The sequence below is a fragment of the Pteropus medius genome, unplaced genomic scaffold, assembly GCF_902729225.1.
Source record: "Pteropus medius unplaced genomic scaffold, Ma_sr-lr_union100, whole genome shotgun sequence".
Taxonomy (NCBI): Eukaryota; Metazoa; Chordata; class Mammalia; order Chiroptera; family Pteropodidae; genus Pteropus; species Pteropus medius.
The window spans coordinates 1,944,929-1,966,032 of record NW_024352787.1 but is presented as its reverse complement, the minus strand read 5'-3'; the positions used below and the strand labels follow the sequence as shown (position 1 = coordinate 1,966,032).

At 35.7% G+C, this 21,104-nt stretch overlaps 1 protein-coding gene across 5 annotated transcripts in view; it reads right to left on the bottom strand.

The window, feature by feature from the left end:
* Positions 1 to 21,104, bottom strand: part of PCCA (propionyl-CoA carboxylase subunit alpha) — a 338,552-nt gene that overhangs the window by 41,202 nt on the left and 276,246 nt on the right. For 4 of the 5 annotated variants that reach the window (XM_039849219.1, XM_039849216.1, XM_039849217.1 and 1 more), the window contains one exon: positions 19,142 to 19,195. In XM_039849219.1, the coding sequence (XP_039705153.1) occupies positions 19,142 to 19,195 (54 nt within the window). Of the gene's footprint in view, positions 1 to 19,141; positions 19,196 to 20,909; positions 20,977 to 21,104 lie in introns of those variants that run through there. The other variant, XM_039849218.1, reaches the window with a different exon arrangement.

Here is a 21,104-nt window from a genome sequence, read left to right as displayed (position 1 = left end):
CAGGATCGTGTCTCATAAAGGTGAATTAAACTTAACTCCTGGCTGTGAAATATATTTCCACAATGCTAGTTAAATCTGAGTCATTACCTTGTGCCAGGAACTATATATACTAAGTGTCATGCATGCATTCTCTCATTTAATTCTCACGAATAGCCAATGAGTTAGATGGTATTATTTCTCTCATTTTCATAGGCCAGGGAATGAGCTTAGAGAGAGTTAATAAGACTAAGATCAAATAGCCAAGAAATAAGTGCCTGCCTGACTTTAAAGTCGTGTTCCCTCAATCACTACCCTATATTTTTTAAAAAACAGACTTTAACTCTTTAGAATAGTTTAGGTTTAAACAAAATTACGTGGAAGATACAGAGATTTCCCATATGCCCCGTGCCCCCACACATACATAACCGCCATTATCAACATGTAAATTACTTTTTGTTTACAAACAGATGGCAAATACATAATTGAATACATAATAACTATAAAATCCAAAAGGAAATTCAAGAAAGGAAGCAAGATCTTTACATTTGTGGAAAGAGACTTAAGACCACAAAACAAAAAAGGGTTCTTATTTTAAAAAGGCAGAAAAAAGGTAAAAAAATTTAGAATCCAAAGTCTTTATCCTGCCCCTTATACAACTTCCCTCCCCCTCATCCAACAGGGGTACTCCGAGGACGGAACTCAGTGTCCTTCAGTTTTGCTATGAGGAGCTAAGAAAGGTGACTGTGCACACATGAATTTATACTTACTACACTGTATACACCATCTGGTTGCCATTTCATACTTATTGTGATTTATACTTCTGTCCTATTGAACTTGGTCCATTTCACAGCACCTAGAACATTGTTTGGCACGTTATATATGCACCCAACAAATACTTGTTGAGTGAGTAAATGGATCACAAACATCCATGTCTCTGCAAAAGAACAATGCTGCATAGACAAGGGCTTTTTCTTCCCAACTTCTGCTAATTTTAAACTAGTGACTCGGAAAAATACTTAATATGTCTTTCTTTCTGCACAATATTAGTGCTAATTAAATACAGTGTCAGTTATTATATCCCTTCCAAACACATGTAGGTGGTCTACAGAATAGGATTAATACCTAAATGACTAAGGAGTTAAAGCACTAGTATTTGAAGCTTTGACAAACATTTTCACTACTTGAGTTTCCAAAGCAAAATATCAGTTCACAGGCAACAAGAAGAAACTGCCCAGTAATGTGCAAAACATATTATTAGTCGGCTTAAATCTCAAAATGATGTAAGATGCCTATTAAAAAAATTATACAAACAGCATTAACTTTCTCTTCAATGCTGATTATTGCTCTTTCCTCTCTTTATGTAATGACCTTCCTGCACAGTGTGTGTTATTTAAAAAAAAAAAAAGCCTAGGGGAATGAAAGGAACTGCTTGCTTAATATCAAAAACATTTGATTTGAGGACGAAACAACAATGTAATAGAAAATGTACAAAAATTAAAATGTATGTGCTTTGTTGTATTGTAAGGGTTAAGTTTGTTTTAACAAACAAAACAATACAACTAGTACACAGTTTTGGCTACTTTTGCATTAGTTATGAATTGTAGGGGAAAGACAGAATCCTGCATACAGAGTATTTAAAAACAAGTCCTTTACACCCATGTGGTGGCTATAATTAAAAAGATAGACATCGGATGTTAACTAGATTTACTGTGGTGTCATTTCGCAATATATACAAATACTGAATCATATGTTGTACATCTGAAATATAATGTTATATGTCAATTATACCTCAATTTAAAAAAGATAATAGCAGGTGTTGACAAAGATGTGGAGAAATTAAATGACCCACACAGTGCTGATGGGAATGTAAAATGGTGTAGCTACTTTGGAAAATAGTCTGGAAGTTCCTCAAAAAGTCAACCACAGCGTTGTCATATGAACCAGAAATCCCACTTGTAGGTATATACACTCGAGAAAAAAGAAAATGTTATATTCACACAAAAACAGACGCAGGAATGTTCATACACAGCATTATTTACAATGGCTAAAAAGACAGAAACAACTCAGATATCCGCAGTGACAAATGAATAAATCGTGGTATATCCATACAACAGAATATTATTTGGTAAAAAAAAAAAAAGAAATACTGAAGCTATAAGATGAATGAACCTTTGAAAACATTACACTAAGTGAAAGAAGCCAGTCACAAATGATCACATATTGTTTTTGTTTATATGAAATGTCCAGAATAAGCAAATATATAAAGATAGAAAGATTAGTGGCTGTCAGGAGCTGGCAGGGTTAAAGGAAAATGGAGAACAATTGATACTGGGTCTGGAGCTTCTTTGGGGGCGTTGATAAAAATGCTCTAAAACTGACTGTGGCGATTGCTGCACAGCTCTGTGAATAGACTTCTGAAAACCACTGAATTGTACACTTGAAATTGGCAACTCGCATAGAATGTGAATTATATCTCAATAAAAACTGCTTTTTAAAAAGGCTTTAGAGGCAGCCATTTGAAAATTCTCTATAAATCAAGCAGTTGAAGTTTTCTGGCAACAGGCAAAAGGTAAAAATGGACATACCGGAGAGGAAAGTAAACATGTAAAATATCTATAAGAACAACAACAAAAAAAATAGCAATGTTGCAATAAATTCAAGGAAACTGCTTCCAAAGGCTAATACTCAGAATTATATAGTAAGCAGGATGCTGACTGTTCTAGTCAAAAATAACTACTTTTTACACAAAGAAAAATGTGAGTCTTTAACTTGGAAATTCCACTTAAAAGTCATATTAACTTATCTGCATTTGAAATTGAAAAACAAAAGAGGTTTAGTTTCTAATAGTTTCAAGCTATTTTAGACAGATATTTATTAAATATTTATTAAAATTCTTTAGCTTGAAATAATACTATAGGTACCAGAAAGAAAACAAATATGAGCAATTCAATTCTATACCTTCTGTTCAATAAAACTCCTTTCTCCATGGCAGGTGGTAGAGAGAACTCTACCCAGGGGGTTAATCAAAATTCCCTTAGAATAATTGAAAAGCATCTGCATTTTCCCCCAGAAACCACAAAAAAATCGCAGTAAGCAGAACATATAATCTTGATTATTAGCACTGAGCCCGTAGCAGCACAATGTGCTGTTCCCAGAAATTAAGTGACAGGACACAATATCATTGTGTGATAAGCTAGTGATGTCTCCCAAAATGAGACAGAAAAATTCAAGGAAATCAAAAGATAGACAATGATAATAAGTAGCATGTGTGATATTTTGCTACTGTTGCAAAGCAAACTGCATATTGTGACAAATGTAATCATTCTCAGAGCAGGATGACGCTGGGAAAGACCTTAGAGGTCACTGACCCCAACCTTTCATTTTACAACAAAGAAAACGGAGGTTTAGGAAGGTCACACAACCAGTTTAAAGCATTACTGGGACTAGAAATGAGATCTTGCAGGGCTCCTGCTAGGAAACATTTTTTCTGTCTGGGTATATGTACTACAGAGGATGTTACCTAAGAAATGGAAAATTCACAAGAGCTTCTGCGAGCTATGCATGTAATGCTCCACAAAGAAGTGCTCTAACTAACCATCTGTGAAAGTGCATGACCAAAGAATTTGGGGACACTTAAAATTCCAATAAAGTGATCTAAGTGTTAGCCTGAGAGAAGCAGGACTATAGTTTTGTATAGTTTAGGTCTGTAATTATAGTTCAGGTAGCTGCAGCCTGATCAACTGCACTGAGTCTTTTCTGTGGGAAGGTGAACAGCAGTGCTAAGGCATAGAAAAGGGAAGGCAAGGAGGTGGATAATGGAGGGTGTTTTTGTTGAAGGTTATAAGAGAATCACCAAGTGTCAGCACAGCATAGATATTCTAGGTCTCTCTGTGTTCTGATTGCCATGTAAACTACACTAGTTCTGAAATTATTCTGACTAGCTTCCTAATTTTTCTGATATCGCTAATCAGCCAATAATCCGGAGGGAAGACTTAAAAGATTTGGCTGCTAGAAGAAATATGCCTTGCCTCAAATTAACAAATGCACACTGTGGTTTAGACGACAACGTTTGTGAGTTTAGTTACTGTCCATCAGTTCCCTTGGATCAATATATGGGTTCTCTGTGGATACATTATATCGTTTTTAATTTTTTTTCTGTATCTTATAATGTTTTGACATCTTAGGGGCCTTACAAACCTGGGGCAAGACTACCCCGTCTAGGGCTAGCTAACTCCTAAAGACAGGAAAGAACTTACTTGGGAGCATGTGCAAGCTAACCACCCCTTTTAGCTAACTCGCACACCAAACCAGACCCCTAGAGACCTTCCCCATGGCCCAAAGCCCACAGACATTAATAAAACTTGACAATCTTAAACTGTTTATCCTGCCCAACCTTGCCTTTCCTTCAGAAACTTCAAATAAAGCTCCTGCCCATGCTTTCCCCTTGCTCCTTTTGCCTCCTGATCGACCCTGGGGCTTTCCCAATGGCCATGCACGGTATGGGATGTCCTCGGAAAATATAAGTGACTATTTCAATGACATTAAGCTCTCTGTATTGGCACTCGGTCACCTCCATAAATTAAAATCCTGCAAGTATATTTCAGAACACCCTAAAAGTCAAGATCAGATCTGTGGAACCACCGAAGGCCAGAAGACAGATCGACAGCGGCCGGTCACTGAGGGAGCGAGGCCACTGGGCAGCTGCCTGAGCAGCACTCGTACTTCCTATAACTTTGCCTTCCGAACACAGGGGCCAGGAGACACAGGCTTTATCAAAAGATCAGACATGCTGTGTGCACACATAGGTTTATTTTCAATAAATAGATAAATCGATATAACAATATCTAATTTATCTTCTACTTTAAGTCACTGTGGCATTAACAGAGATGATCCAACAAGAAAACTACTGATGAGCAATAATCGAATGTAAAAAGTTTGTTCTTTTTGTAAAGGAATTTAGATACAGTCAAAAATATAAAAAACATTAAAGTCCTGTGGAACATAACTGCAAATATTGATGAAGAAAAAACTTCATTTATAGGAATGATATGTTGGTAAAAATTTTGTGAAGACCTAAATGTACACACATAGAATAAAACAGTAAAACAATATATGTGACATCTATGTACAGGGGACCCAGTTCTTTCTCTAATATGATCGAGATGCCTGCAGTTCTTTCAATGTACAAACTAAGGCTGGGTGAGATGATCTAGAATGAATAGGGTAGAAGAGCTTGGATTACCTATCCAGGGGACATATAAGACTAAGTTTGTAGAGTGTTAGAGAGCTTTGTGAAGGGTTGGGGAGATGCTCACAGATATTTATATGCACCAGAACTCTCAACTTCAGCACTACTGACATTTTAGGTTAGATAATTCTTTTGTATGGGGCTGTCTTGTTTATTGTAGGATATTGAGAACCATCCCTGGTGATGCTTGCAAAAAATTTAAGGAAATCTACCCACTAGATTCCAGTAGCAGCCCATTACTTGTAACAACCAAATGTCTCCAGACATTGTCAAATGTACTTGAGGGATCAAAATTGCCTAGGTTGAGAAACTGCCTCGTCTAGACTTGCAATGCAAAATACTGTCCGGCACCCATATTTCAAAAACTACCTGTGTTATTCCTAAAATCCTTCAGTGGGGCTCAGAGTTTTTTTGAATAAAATGGTAGAGAGTAGAGAGAGAGAGGGCTTAAACACTTAAATAAAAATAATTAATCTTTCACAACACACTAACATGTATTCCACACCCTAAACACCTTAAATATTAGCTAGAGTTTTCTTACATTCCAATTGAGATGAAAGGCTTTAAAAATCAAATATATCAAATTGCAATTTTAACGTATTTTTAACATCCAGAATGATTACTTGGAAAAATATTATATTACTTAAAAAAAAGAAAAAAAAGAACACCCCCTGCCCCTTAACACAAAAGTAATTCACATGGGGAAGCAGGGGAAGCTGGACGGTTAGCACTCTACCCCATTAAGTGGCTGGGCTCTGAGTCAGAACACAGAAGAGGAAGGTTAGTCCCCCGCCCACTCCCCCCAGCTGCTCTCCACCAGGCAGTCAGGATGAATGAGGACATGCAAAGGGAATAATAAAGAAGTGCAAAGGGCCACTGGAAGACCTAAATCCCAACCGCACAGATGCTAGTGTGAAGGAAGCCAGAGTTTTCCCTCAGATCGAGGTGTGAATCCTGTGGCTGTTCTTACTATGGTTGAGAACTAAATGAGGTGACAGGCATAAAGCATTGGGCACACTGTAGGCACGTGGGGAGCACTGTCTCGTTGGCCATCATTTTAAAGACTGATTTATTGAGCAGCTGAGACATGACAGGGGTGGTGGGGTTCTCAGACACATAGGACTCAGAGGGTAACTGTTAGAACTTACACACTAATTAATTCCCTACCCTTAAATTAGGCAGGGGTTCTATTTCAAACAAGGGCACTTCGCTGTTCCAGTTTCCCTGATGCTTGGTAATTACCTTGGTAATTAACACTGATATCTTAGTAATTACCTTAGCTGTCCCCCACAATCTTGAGAATTTATACCATACAAAACACGCTGGCTTGGGAAACCTACCTCTCGGAATACACACCTGAAATACTGACTACTATTTGACCCCTGCATGCTTTGCCAGGCATCTTGCCATATACTTCCCATGCACTGGTGGAAAGTGCCACAAAATATTAATGAGCTATACTATTAAATGCTAGCTGGAAAAGAACAGAAAAATACTTCTTTGCAGATGCCACTGTGAGGTAATGCTTGTAACATACTCTATTTGATACATATCACCAGGAAGATTTGATACATATCACCAGGAAGATTTGATACATATCACCAGGAAGATTACAAAACTGAGGGCCATATGAAGTGCAGTAGCTTCGGCGATCAGGTATTAACTGCACACTGGCACTACTGACTCTGGATGAGAGTGTCTTTAGTAAACAATAACAGTACAGATACTCCAATGGGAAAAGGGATCCAAATAAACAGAATGCAATTACACAAACCAGAGCTTGCCCTAACTTTTCTGAATGGCTGTCTACAGCAGATCTGGTTTATGATCCAACATGGGGGAAACTAAGAAAGAGTAACACTTACAACACTCCCACACAGCCAATGGTTAAACATGTTCCTCAAGCAAATCAAACATGAAACTAGCTAAAGTTTGCTGTTATTTTCTCTGCATAAGGCATTTGAGTTGGTTAAGATGTAAGCTCCAGGCCACTGAGAAGTATCACATCTGATGTAGAGATTTCATCTCTAGATCATTATACTTATTAGTGACATGAGAAAGAAAACTCTGAAACCCCAACTATGACAGTCATCTAGGCCAGTGGTTTACAACTTGGAGTGATCTGACCCCTTCCCACCCTCTATGGCCATTTAGCAATGTCTGGAGACAATTTTGGTTGTTATATCTGGGAAGGCGCTCTGGCATCTAGTGGGCAAAGGCCAGGGATGCTGTTAACATCAGATAAGACACAGAGCAGTCTCCCACAACAAAGAATTTGAAACGTTACTATTGCCAAGGTTGAGAAATTCAACACTAGGCCAAAAATAAAAATTATCAGTGTCCTGTGAGTATAAGACTTGAAGTAATATAGACTAAATCTAAAACACAGTTGATAAGTAAACTTAAAAGACACAGTTGATGATACTATGGATTTAATTATACATTAGGTCCTATCATGTCCTTCCCTGGTTAAAAAAAAATTATGTATTTTTAACATTTACCCTAATTAATAAGTAGTTTGAATAAACAAATGCTTGTCCTATCCCCTCATTATAACGAGAAACATGTAGAATATTCCTATACTTGACTCATAACACCAGTAATATGTTATATTTTTTGGTATCCATTTCTTAAACTAGATACTAATTCTACATTGTGTCAAAATATATCCTAATTCCCAGTCCTGGTGCATTTTAAACTGATTTCTTACAAATGAAGATCCAAAGGCCTCACCTCAAGCACTTTACAAACTTCTTACTCAAAACTCACCACTTCCATAAAAGTAGATATTCTGCTGATGACAAAATTATGGCCAGAGAGATTAAATATTTTGTTCAAGTTCACAAAGCTAGTAAGTGGGAGATCTGAGATTCAAATGCAGGAATCAAGCTTTAGTTAGTATGTCTTATCCCATCCAATATTCACTAACATCCTGGTAGTGGTTTATGGAAATGTCTTGTGAACATATAACTCAGTAATCGCAAATATTTTAAATTGACAACTCTTCAAATAGTGTACATGTCTAATTTTTACAAATAACTCTCCAGTGCTGTATGACTTATTTATCTTAGAAAACGAATGGAATCAAGCATTCTAAAACCCTAAAGCATCGTACAAATATAAGGCATTATGTTATTCATTAAAATTAATTTTATTTTGAGGATCCTTGGCAGATGGCAGCAGGATTTTGAGATACTTTGAAATAATTAGTGACACCCTAGGATACTGTGAAATCATGATTGAGGTTACACTAAATTGGCTACCAATAGCCATATATAATATAAATGATTTGGACAATAGATGTCATTTTTAAATGGTTACTTTAGAGAAGCTAGGAGCCTCCCCCTTAGATGTGGCCATTCCTCAGGGGTCCATTCTGGGCCTGTGCTTTCCTTCTTCACTTCCCCTTGGGCAGTCTCATCTACCGCAGGGCTTCAGATCTCTAACCCCTACATGTTGATAAAGCACCAACCTACATGCTCACCCTTAATTTGTTTCTTGATGTCCAGACTAGACATTTCCTTTACATCATAGATGTCTCTCTGGCATTTCGAAACTTAAAATTTAGTCAAAAATCCAACTCATTATCTACTCTACCTTTTTTTTTCCTGATATAATTCTTCTCTCTTCTTCCTGTTTTCTCTTTCAGGTCGTTGCATCAGTTATCACATCTAGAAATCTCAGAAACATCTTCAGTTCTGCCTAATACATACAACTGGACTCTGGGTCCTGACGAGGAGGCTCTCAAATGTATCCTCCTTTACCTGCCTGTTCCCACATGCTCTCTTTAAAATCAAAACAAAACAAAACATACCTCAGGTGATTTGTGACTCTTTCAAATCCTTCAAAGTCTAAAGAACAATGGCCAACCTCCTTAGCATGGTCCTGTAACATTTAGCTTCTGCCATTCTAGTTTCATCTCCCAGATAGACCTTGGCCACCCACCTCCACCCTCACTAGCCAACTTCCTCTTCTTTAAATACCTGGGCAGCCTCATGCCTCTGTACCTTTATTTATTTTATTCCCTTCACTTTCTTTACTGTCATCACAGACAAGTTTCTGAACATTCCATCTCAGAGCTTTTGCAGATGCCATTCCCTTCTATCTGAAATGACTTTCCCTATTTGCAGGCTCTATTCTTCCTTAAAGTCTTAGCATGAGCACCATCGTGTGTGTGTGTGTGTGTGTGTGTGTGTGTGTGTGTGTGTGAATTTTGGTTATTACTATTTTCCAAAAATAAACTTTCAGAGAATTTATTTGATCTTCTATACCTTATAAATCCATAGACAGTCTTTCTCTTTATATGTCTGACTCATCCATCTCTAATCTTCATTTGCCTTTTTCTTCTTCCTCTTTCACATCCTTCTTTTCTGTATCAGTGCGGTTGCAGGAGTGACATGATGGCTTATTGGGCTTTCTTGCACGTTAGTCCATGTATATAAATTCATTCACTGGAGAGCTTTTCACAATTCCTCTATTTCCTTTTTCTAAGCCCTACAATAACTTTAATTCATACAAACCTCTATTATCACTCTTATCACACCAATATTTTTATACCCTTAGTTGACAGTGGGCTCACTGCTGGCAATGATATCTTTTTCCTTTGAATTGCCAGAACTCAGTGACTAGCACATAAAAGATGATCAACCGGTATAAAATGATTGACTACCATGACTATCAGTAAATGCTAGGTTTTATGTTTCTTAAAGAAACATAATGCCTTATGACTATTCTTGACCTACTGAGAACAGTTTTTGTAGCAGAAAAAATGTAAAGCTAATAGATTTACAGTTTTCTCTGCCACCACATCAGTCTGTCACATAACCCATCTTGGCACTTACATTGTACTCAGGACAGTGGTTTGTCTGTGTTTACTAGTATGCTATTTAAGGGCAGAGACCAAGTCACATTAATCTAGTACACTTCCTAGCATGAAATGGAGCAGTCATGATTCCTTTTAAATTTTTGTTCAAAATGTATCGCATAATAGGATATTAATAATTGTACTTTCATATTAACTACAGTGTGCTAAATTCAAAAGAATAGAAAGTAAAGTTAGTTATACCCCAAAAGTCTACTCTTAGATTTGTTAGATGGTACACAGAATATGTTACCACAAAAATGACGTTCAAGGTTAAGATTGCATTTAGAGTCCATTTCATAAAATCGTATTTACTCACATTTTGGCTGAAATTTTGTATAACAGGAAAATGCAGGATGGGATGCTAGAGATATACTTTTTGCTTACAATTACAAAATATACCTAAAGAAAAGATATGATCAACCCTCCACAAAATATCTAGACTGTGGCCACTACTCATTTTCTATAGCTGGATGGGGGAATTATCAGGAATAAGGAGAGAGCCCCATGTGTATGGGGTGGAACTGACAGTCTGATGAAGTTCTGGGGTTCTACATCAGACACTTCCCATCCTCCTGTCTTTTTCCCATCCGAGGAAATTGGAACCAGTGCAGGATGGGTCAGGTGGGAAGTCTCAAGGGCCAGTTCAGCCAGATGCCCCACCAAGAGGCAGGTACACATGGAAAGCCTAAGACAAGCTGGACCCTGAGAGCCTACAGAGGCAAACTGGAACATGAACTAGCATGCAAGAAAGCCCAATAAGCCATCATGTCACTCCTGCAACCGCACTGATACAGAAAAGAAGGATGTGAAAGAGGAAGAAGAAAAAGGCAAATGAAGATTAGAGATGGATGAGTCAGACATATAAAGAGAAAGACTGCTTATGGATTTATAAGGTATAGAAGATCAAATAAATTCTCTGAAAGTTTATTTTTGGAAGACAATAACCAAAAATTCATGTCATCATTTACTTCTCAAAATAGTGCTGATGAAAAACAATAACAAACCTAGTTCTTTTCATTTTCCAATTATTTGTATTTCAAACAAATGGAAGTTTACTCTATTAAAATTCAACATCCGAAAGTAAATTTTCAGATGAAGTAGAACATTTTGATGATGTTTATATATCTATAAATATGAAGGATGTAGATTTTGAGTCTTATGATATCGGATGACAAGATGCAGCCCAAGCTTCAGCTCTTGCTAATTAAACGAATCAATTAAGACACTACAGTTGCAACTGTGTAGCTGCTGTTCTATAGTAGCAATAACAACTCCACGGGGAGGTCTTTTACTACATTAAAATGCTGTCCTCCACAACTCCATCTGATATTATTAGAAACAGTTATTTGTGTCTTGCTGTCATATTAGTAGCAAAGGCAAATTATGGAAATATGCAGACCAGAATGGTCCCAGTATGAGATCAGGTTGGGTTTTCAGCCTCCAAGGGAACAATTGCTGAAATTCCAAAGTTCCCCAAAGTTCTTTAATGGAACTGATAAATCTATCAGCACAGCATCCATTTAGAAACTAGGTAAGGGTCACATATTTACATACTTTCCTGCTAAGCTGATACAATTCAACTAGATGAATTATCATATTAAGTTTACCCTCCTGAGTTAAACTGATGGAGTTCAAAATTGTTTTCGATGGTTGTCATTAATCGCTGTTACTTCGTAAATGCTTACTTTGAAATCTAATTGTGCTAGTGTATCAAGGGTCATATTAATAGCATTCTTAATGGTAAATCTTTGTAAAACATGTTTATTCTACTGATATTATCACTCAAGCCTTCTAGGCTAATAAGAAATAAAGTATATTTATTATCAATAAAAACTTAATTTAAAATGTACAATTTGAGGTTTAAATTAGCTTTAAGAACTTCAGCATGATTTGGTTTCATTAAGATCTCTGGCTAAGCTTCAAAGATATATAATTTGATAGTTCCTCAAGAGTCCTTGGGTAAATGCCAATAGCACAGCTATGAAGAAGCTGTTCAATGTAGTCTAAGCTTATTTTCTCTTTCAGACAATATGCATTGTTTTTACAAGGAAAAAAAACGGTCTTATCGAAATGTGTTTGACTTAATAGTATTGTGCTTTAAAAATAATTACTTTAAAAATTAAATATAAATAGTGATTACAGTACAAAAATTTGTAATGAAATAACTTTCACATTCTTAATGACAAAATATTCATCCTTATTGCGAAGCATAGTTCAAGCAAGGAATTCTGGTTAAGAAAAACACTGGACCGCTTCCATTTCTTTGTGAGCTTATATTATACTATGTGCAGTACACCAACTCACAGCTTCGCCAAAAACAAAACAAAACAAACAAAATCCAGACAACTTACATTCAAAATAGGCATAGATATCCTGGAAAAATTCTGAAATATGTAGCTTACCAATTAAGAGTGTATTATGAACTAAATGTTTGTGTCCCACAAAATTCTTATGTATGCTGAAACTCTAAGCACCAATATGATAGTATTTGGAGGTGGGGCCTTTGAATGGTAATTAGGTTTACATGAGGTCATGAGGGTGGGGCCTTCATGATGGGATTAGTGCCCTTATAAGAAGGGCGAAACCAGTATTCTCCCTCTTCCGCTCCTTCCCCCGACCCTTCTCTTCCCTCTCTTTATAAAATATATTTTTAGGTAAATAGCCTGAGTGATTTTTTAACTTTTCATACATATCAAATATGCTTTCATGCCTATATAGTGTACTGAGTTGAATAGTGTCATCCAAAAAATCATATCCACCCAGAATTTCAGAATGTGACCTTACCTGAAAATAGGGTCTTTGCAGATGTAATCAGTTAAGATGAGGTGTTACTGTATAAGGTGGGCCCTAAATCCAATGACTGATGTTCTTAGATGGATGAATATACACAGATGTAGAGAATAAAGCCATGTGAGGATAGAAGCAGAAACTGGAATGATATAGATATAAGCCAAAGAATGTCAAGTATTGTCAGCAACTGACCACAGGAAGCTAGGAGAGAAGCATAAACCAGATTCTCCCTGAGAGCCTACAAAAGGACCCGACCCAGTCCACACCTTGAGTTCGGATTTCTGGTCTCCTGAACTATTACAGAACAGATCTCTGTTATTTTAAGCCACCTAGTTTGTGATAATTTGTTGTGGTGGGCCTAAGGAAATGAACACAAAGTCCTATGTACTATATAGCAATGAAACTGATGAATACTGACGGTTAAAATTGGGATGTTTCAAATTTGTATGCATGCCCAAGTTAAATATGCTCCTCTGGGTCACAGAGGTACAAATCTCATTTCTCAATGCTCCACTCTACTAATTCAGAAGATTTTGCCTTTTATTATATTACCTGATAATTTTAAAATATAGTTCAAGCAGCATAACAGAAAAAAAAAAAAAAAACCCTTATGCTTAGATTGAAAGTTGATGAGCCAAAGACTTTAAAATGGACTGAATAAATCTACTAAATCTTAAATCTATACCTTATAGATGAGTCTAAAACTATATAAGTAGATATAGGGTTCTATGAACAGAAGATAGTCCTGTTTTGTTCCAAGGCTGTGCATTAGAATAAGCTAGGTTGCGCTTCAGAAATAAATTAAGACTGAAATTTCAGTCCAGTGAAAGTTGGGGGTGGCAGTGCTCAGCTTCACTATTCACCCAAGGACCCATGCTGATAAGGTCTCAACAAACAAACACAGTTTTCAAGGTGGACAGAGTAGGAGTCTAGAGAGTTCATACCTGCTCTTGGCTATCTGTGACCAGAAATGACAGAATCATTACATGGTTGTCACTTCTCAGTGGGTCTCTTGTGTATCTCCACTTCCTGTGAGCAAGACACTGCTTGTTCTTTGTTCTAGACTATTTTTTCAAGGATGTATATACAGCAAACAGAGATAGTGTCTCCCTCCAGAAAAAAAGGGGAAGCATGCTCATTACCCATTATAAAAGATAAAGGTTCTCTAAGCTCGACTTCCTCTCCTATAACACAACTCATTGTGTGCACAGGTGCCATTCTTCCCTCTTCACACTGCCCTGTGGGAAATGGGGCCCAGGAAAATGATGCAAAAATAATGATATTCTGGCTACTGCTATTGCTATAATAAACTGTCCTTCATCTCTGACCCTGGAGTCTCATGTCTTCTATCAGCATGCATGAAACTATAGTGGATTACTGTATCAGTTTTAAGTAGGGTGAATTCTCAGATCCTCTGCAGTTCTTGATAGTCACTTCCATTCACTGCCCACAGTCAGAACTAGTTTATGGTCTCAACATAACTTTTCTTGCCTTATTATTAAAAAATCCAAATGACATCAACAGACTTCATTCATATACTTAGTAATTTTCACTCCATAGAAAGATGGGCAAAAGATGTTAAGAGGTACTTCACAGAGGAGGAGACTCAATGGTTGATAAACATACATGTCTAAAAAAAACAGGAAAAGTCGCTATATGTCATTAATAATCAGGATAAGCTAATTAAAACCACAATGAGAACATTATTCACACTGGCAAAAATTAAGATGTATAATATCAGGTGCAAGTAAAGATGCTGAATAAAGTGAACTCATTCATTGCATTCTTAAATTACATAAGCCCTAGAGAAACGCTTGCATATGTGCAATCAGGATACAGGCACCCATGTACAGATGCTTATGGCAGCACTGAGAGTTACAGCAAAAAAACATGTGGAAACCACCCAAATGTCCATCAGCGGTAGAAGTGGATCTCACAAACGACACAGAGAAAAACAATTAAGTTATAGACAATTACAGAAATGATTCTAAGTACGTCAAGTTTAAAAGTATGCAAAACTAAACTGTATAATATTTAGGCAACAAATATGTAGAAATTTTATAAAGAAAAGCAAAGAGTGATAAAAATCAGGAAGAAGCTCTCAGTGAAGGGAGAGAAAGGGTGATAGGATTGGGGAGGCACACAGCAGCCTTCAGAGGTAATTTGTGTCTGTGTCTGTGTGTGTGTGTGTGTGTGTGTGTGTGTGTGTGTAAACTCCAGGGTGGTATACAGATCTTTGTTGTATTATTATTTATATCTTATTTTATAAATGTTCTTTTACATATATTTTGTAAATATGTAAAATATATTCATAGAATTTTATATATTTAATATTTATATAATATCTAAAATAAAATTTTTTTAATGTAATGAGATTTTTTATTGAAAATGAAATAACTGCTATTTTTTAAAAGGTAAAAAAAAAAAAATGAATGAAATCTTTTTTAAGTCCTACCTTCTCTAAGTTGAAACAGTAGCATTTTGAACTTTATTGATACAGCAAGAGTACTTCTTAGTCTAAAATTAAACTCTTCTTTGAACACTGAAGGGCATGTTTTCAATATTCAAAAAACCCAACTTATGTAGAAAATTCTACAAGGATTCTCACAAAGACAAAGGTGTATTTGGGAAGTCTAATCTTTACCATGTGACCTGCTACTGCTATTCCTGACCTGCACGTCTTGGAAGCTACATCTATCTGCCTTAGACAATTTGGACTAAAGCAGTACATGCTGGCCAGAAATCATGCTACATTTGTTGTAAAAGTCTCACTATATCTCAAAACCTTTTCTTTCCCTCTTCCATACTGAGCTATTACTGCTAATAGAAATATTCATTGTAACAAACTACATAGAAAAATGCATTGTAACAAACTACACTGGCCTTCCAAACTGCTGCATTATAGAATTTTAGAGTAATTATTCTAGAAATTAAAATTCATTCTTTGTATAAACTGTATAAACGAAGAGGACACAGCCTCTTTGGGATTTGTTAGCAAGTTATCATTTAGTAGGGGGCGGCGGGGGGCTAGTATTAACTACATAAAATTCTCCTTTCCTCTTCTCTTTTTTTCTGGTGACTTGTTGGCTATTCAGGTGGTGTATGTATGTGTGTATTTTTTTTTTTGTAGTATGCTTTGCGTGCCTGACGTGGATGAAAGGGAATAAAGGTAAAGGGCATTTACTGATGGGATGAGCTCTGAGCTGAGAGCCGAGAAATCTAAGTACCCTTTCTTGCTCTACCCACCGACTACATGTAAAACCTTGAATAAAGCGAGTTTTCTTTTCTTTTTTTCAGTATCTAAACCCCACAAGTTATCTTTTCTGATGCAGTTTCCTTATCTGAGGAAGAAGGATTAACCTCTAAGGTCCCAAATGTCCTCGACACTTTTCTTTTTCTTCATTTGTTTTCTTCGCATTTCCTTTTCACATCCAATACTTCAGTCCCATGCTTGTCAACTTGATTCACTCATTTGACAAACATTTATTGAATGCTTACTGTACACTAAAGCCCTGTTCTGAGCACTAGGGATAGTGTGATGAACAAAATGGACAAAAAGCCCTATGCTCATGGAGCTTATTTCATTTGAGTGGGGAAGACAGACAGTTAAGTTTTTAAAAGTAAATCGTGTCAAATATTAAAGTATGTCAAATAGTGATAATGGCTTAAAAGAAGAATAAAGTGAGGGAAGGAGAAAATAATATGTAGGAAAGGGTGGTCATAATTTTAAACAGTGTAACTAAGAGGACGTGGCTGATTGTGTAAAGGCTTGAAGAAAGGGAGGGAACCTACTATGCAGATATCCAGGGACAGATAGTCCTGGCAGAAGAAAGGTAAATGGGCAGCCTGAGGCATGTGCCTGACATGTTTGAAGAAGAGCGACAAGGCCGACTGTCTTGATTTATATTTTAAAAGAATCACTGTAACTGCTATATTAATAATAGACTAGGGAGCAGGGGCAGAGATCTAGAGACTTTGGCTGCTGCAATAATTCAGATAAAAGATGGAAGTAGTGGAGGAAAGAGAGGATTCCAAAAAATACAAGGTTTTAGCTCAAGTTGCCATTTTCTAAATAGAAAAGATTGTAAGAGAAACTTTTGTTTTTTGTGAGTTGTGGCTAGCAAAACTCAAGTTTTCTATATGTAAATACTGAGAAACCTGTTAGAATTCAAGGAGAGATGTCAAGTAGCAGAGACAGCCTACGTAAGTACTCTTTCTAGCCTGAGCACTGAGGTACAGGAAACTTCCACATAATATAATTCTAGGTAGCCATTAAAAAGAATCCACATAATTCTAGATAGCCATTTAAAAAAATGACATGGCTCTTTATGCAATGACTTGGAAAGACATACATGATTTATTATTGTATGAAAAAAATGTGTAATTCTATTTCTGAAAGAATATATCTATTTTTAATAATATCTCTAGGGAATAGGATGTATACGTCTGTGGTGGTTAATTTTATGTGTCAACTTGTCTAGGCCACAGTATCCAGATATTTTGCCAAACATTATTCTAAATGTTTCTATGAAGGTATTTTTTAGATGAGATTTTCATTTAAATTAGTAGACTGGTTAAAGCAGATTACCCTCCACAATGTGGATGGGTCTCATTAGATCAGCTGAAGAAAAAGGACTGACCTGCCAAGCAAGGAGGAATCCTGTAAGCACACAGTCTTTGACTGCTATTCCTCCCTGCCTTACCCTGAAGATTTGGGACTTGCCTCCACAATCATATAAACCAGTTATTTAAAATGAACCATTCTCCCTCCTCCCATACATACACATACTATTGGTTCCGTTTCTTTGGAGAACCATACAATTTCTTATGACATATATTTAAATAATATCTAGCTTTTTAAATGCAAAAGCATACTTTCTTAATCAGAAAAACAAGCATAACCACAAGTCTCAGGTGCAGCTCTTAAATTTTACATTATGTAGGGCCAGGGCAAGTATATATACACATACTACTGTGAATATAGTTTAATAGATAAACTTTACTATGCCTCTATATATAAACTATAAATACACATTAATGTCCTTCCCATCTCAATGACTGCAAAATCACTACTCTTTTGATCCAACCTAGAGACCTCTCCTCTAATAGTCTCAATAAACTCACAGAGCTAACAGAAATACCCAATGTGAATTTACAACATGAACAAGATACCCAAAGGACATGAACAGACATTTTAAAGATTATGAGACCTAGTAAATGAACATATGAAGAAATGTTCAAATACAATAGCAATAAAGAGATATGCTAATTAAAATAAGGTACCGTTTTAACACAAAAATTATTTCGAAAATATAACTAATACTACTAATATAATTATAAATTATATATAAAAATAATAACTATAAAGTAAATTTTTTTTCACCAAATAGAGATAAATAATTTTGAAAATTATAACTAATACTGGTAAGAGTGCAAAGTGGTATTCAAATATTTGATGACTGGATTTCTGAAGAAATATTAAATCACTGGAAACATGTATACTAACCCATAAAATTACTCATGATTTTGACTCAATTTATGAGGAACTGTATCTTATACAATATATTTTGAAAATATCTTATATATGTTTGAAAATAATTCAAAATTTCAAAAAAGCAAAACACATTTAGCTGTTCATTAGCTCAGCATTTAAAAGTGGCAAAAAGGAGGGTTAACTGAAATATGTTATAGTTGGGATTCATAAAGAAGTCAAATATGTCACATCTGCTCCTGAGAATGTAAAATACAACTTCATTAAAACAATGTTGATATTTTACAGCAATATGGAAAATGACTAACAGGATCTTCAGTGAATAAAATCAACATACAAAGTTGTGATTTAATTTCATTAGAACTTTGGACTTGAAAGGACCTCACAGAGAAAGGTAGAAGAAAAAAACTGAGCAAAAAATCTCATCAAGGTCACTATTTTCAAAAGTATATAAGACATATACTCTTATTTATATTACGAAAACAGGGAGAAAATTTTCAACAGAAAAAAAAAAACACACTTAAAATACCCAACAAACTGCAAACATTTTTAAAAACTATTTTCTCTCTAATAAGAAAATTGCTAAAAGTCTTCTATCATGAGAACTTCTCTAACAAATTAAAAACCCACTTCTTATACAAAGACATCTCATTTAATAGCAGAATAAAACCATGATGAAGCCAAGTTCAAATACATGGGCTAAAACCAGATGAACACTTTTTTCCCTCTATAAATTAAGAGTTCATACAAATAATTCTCTCACACTTACCACTGTACCAAGAAACTGAATGCTCATGTTTCCACCTGCTTCTCGTGAAAGACACTGGAAAAAAAAGTATAAAATTAATTTTCATCCACATAAAAATGTGTACATGAATGTTCACAGCTTATTATTTCTAATAGCTGAATAACTTGAGTGTCCATTAAATAATAAATGGATAAACAAAATATGGTATATTCATATTATGGAATAATGTGGCCATAAAAAGGAGCGAAGTCCTGATACATGCTCCAACAGAAGTCAGTCACACAGGACCACATTATGTGATTCCATTTAACATGAAATGTCTAGAATAGTCAAATACACTGAGACAGGAAGTAGACTGGTGCATTTTGGCCATTCTTTCTAGAAAACTCTTGGCTATCCCAAAGACTTCTAGTTCATTGATAACTTCTCAGGCCCCAGCTAGCAGCGGTTGCAGGTTTTCTCTAAGTTTGTTGCCTAAGAATGTACCTACTATCACATATTTTGACCAGTGCAAATTATTTTATACAACTTTAAGTACTAAAAGAATTTTTTGATAACCCAAGGAATTGGGGGTAGGGGGTGGAGGGTGGTAAAAACTGGAGCTTCCTGGAACTGTGAGCAATTAAGAACGAAAATAATTAAGATATACATAAATTTTAGTATGTCCTATTAAAAAAAGAAACATGCTCCTAACTCTGGAGTAGAAGGCCAAGTGGCAGAGATCGCTAATGTCAAGTCTGGAATGGTTAGAAAAGTAGTAGATCCCATGGATACATTTGATAAAGTTGTCCAGGAAGATGCCTTAAGGCTTTTCCAGACTGCGCCAGCTAGACCTGGTGCTGTGATAAGAGACATCTTTGGAAGAACCATCTCACACAGTTCAAGAAGTGGCCTGTATCTTGGTACCTAAGTAACAGATACAACAGGAAATGATTCTTTGCAATGTCCTATGTGAAACAGTTTGTTAGACTGAGACTTGAGAACAAGCCCACATTGAAGCAAGAAAGAAAAGTATAGAGAAAAAAAAATTTCTTCAGGAAAAGTTTCCACATCTTTCTAAAGTCCAGAAGTCAAGACTTGTCTAATGCGTCTGAACTCAACTTACCATTTGTTTTTCTTGGATAATACCCTATATACAAAAGTAGATCTATGGTAAGACGCTTATAAAAAATTTTTTCAGTCAAATGACTATTTACTTATCAATTAGTTTAAGTCTTAATATGCCATGTTAATTCTGGAAGTGGTCATGCTTCTACCAAACATTTTTAAAAATCAGGTATAAAATACAGATTAAATTCCCATTTCATTAAAAAGGAAAGAAGGAAGGAAGAAAGGAGGAAATACTGACTGGTAGTTGCCTAGAGGAAGAAAGTCAAGAGAAAATGGGGAGTGACTGCTTTGAAGTTTCTTTTGGGGGCTGTGAAATGTTCCAAAGTTGGTTGTGATGATGACTGTACAACTCTATAAAGAGACTAAAAACACTAAATTGTACACTTTAGGTTAACTGTATGGCATATGAATTGTATCTCAATAAAGTTGTTATAAAAAATGACTTTGCATTTGTTTAAAATAACAGTAAGAACAATGCAATTCTTCCATGTATGGAGAGTAATGAAAAAAGAAATAACCTCTATGTTATATATTTATTTATTAATAAGTTTAAGTTTAATACAGTATTATTTATGTATATCTTAGTTACCTGAATTTTAGTTTACTAAAAACGGATTACTAAATAGTATACTGGAAGTAAATTACACTTTTTCCAAATAATTCTCACCTTTTTTAAAATTCCTGACTTGTTTTTCAAAATTACTCCTTTCTTGTGCTTATCAGAGAGGGTCCAGTAGCTTCAAAGACTATGCAAACAAATAAAGCAGTTCTAAGTAACTGTGAATTTTTTAAAGGTTCCTAGATGTAGCCCTGCAGAAAGTATTAGTGGCCTTCACCCAGCCACATGCCATCAACTATTACAGATGTATCCTAA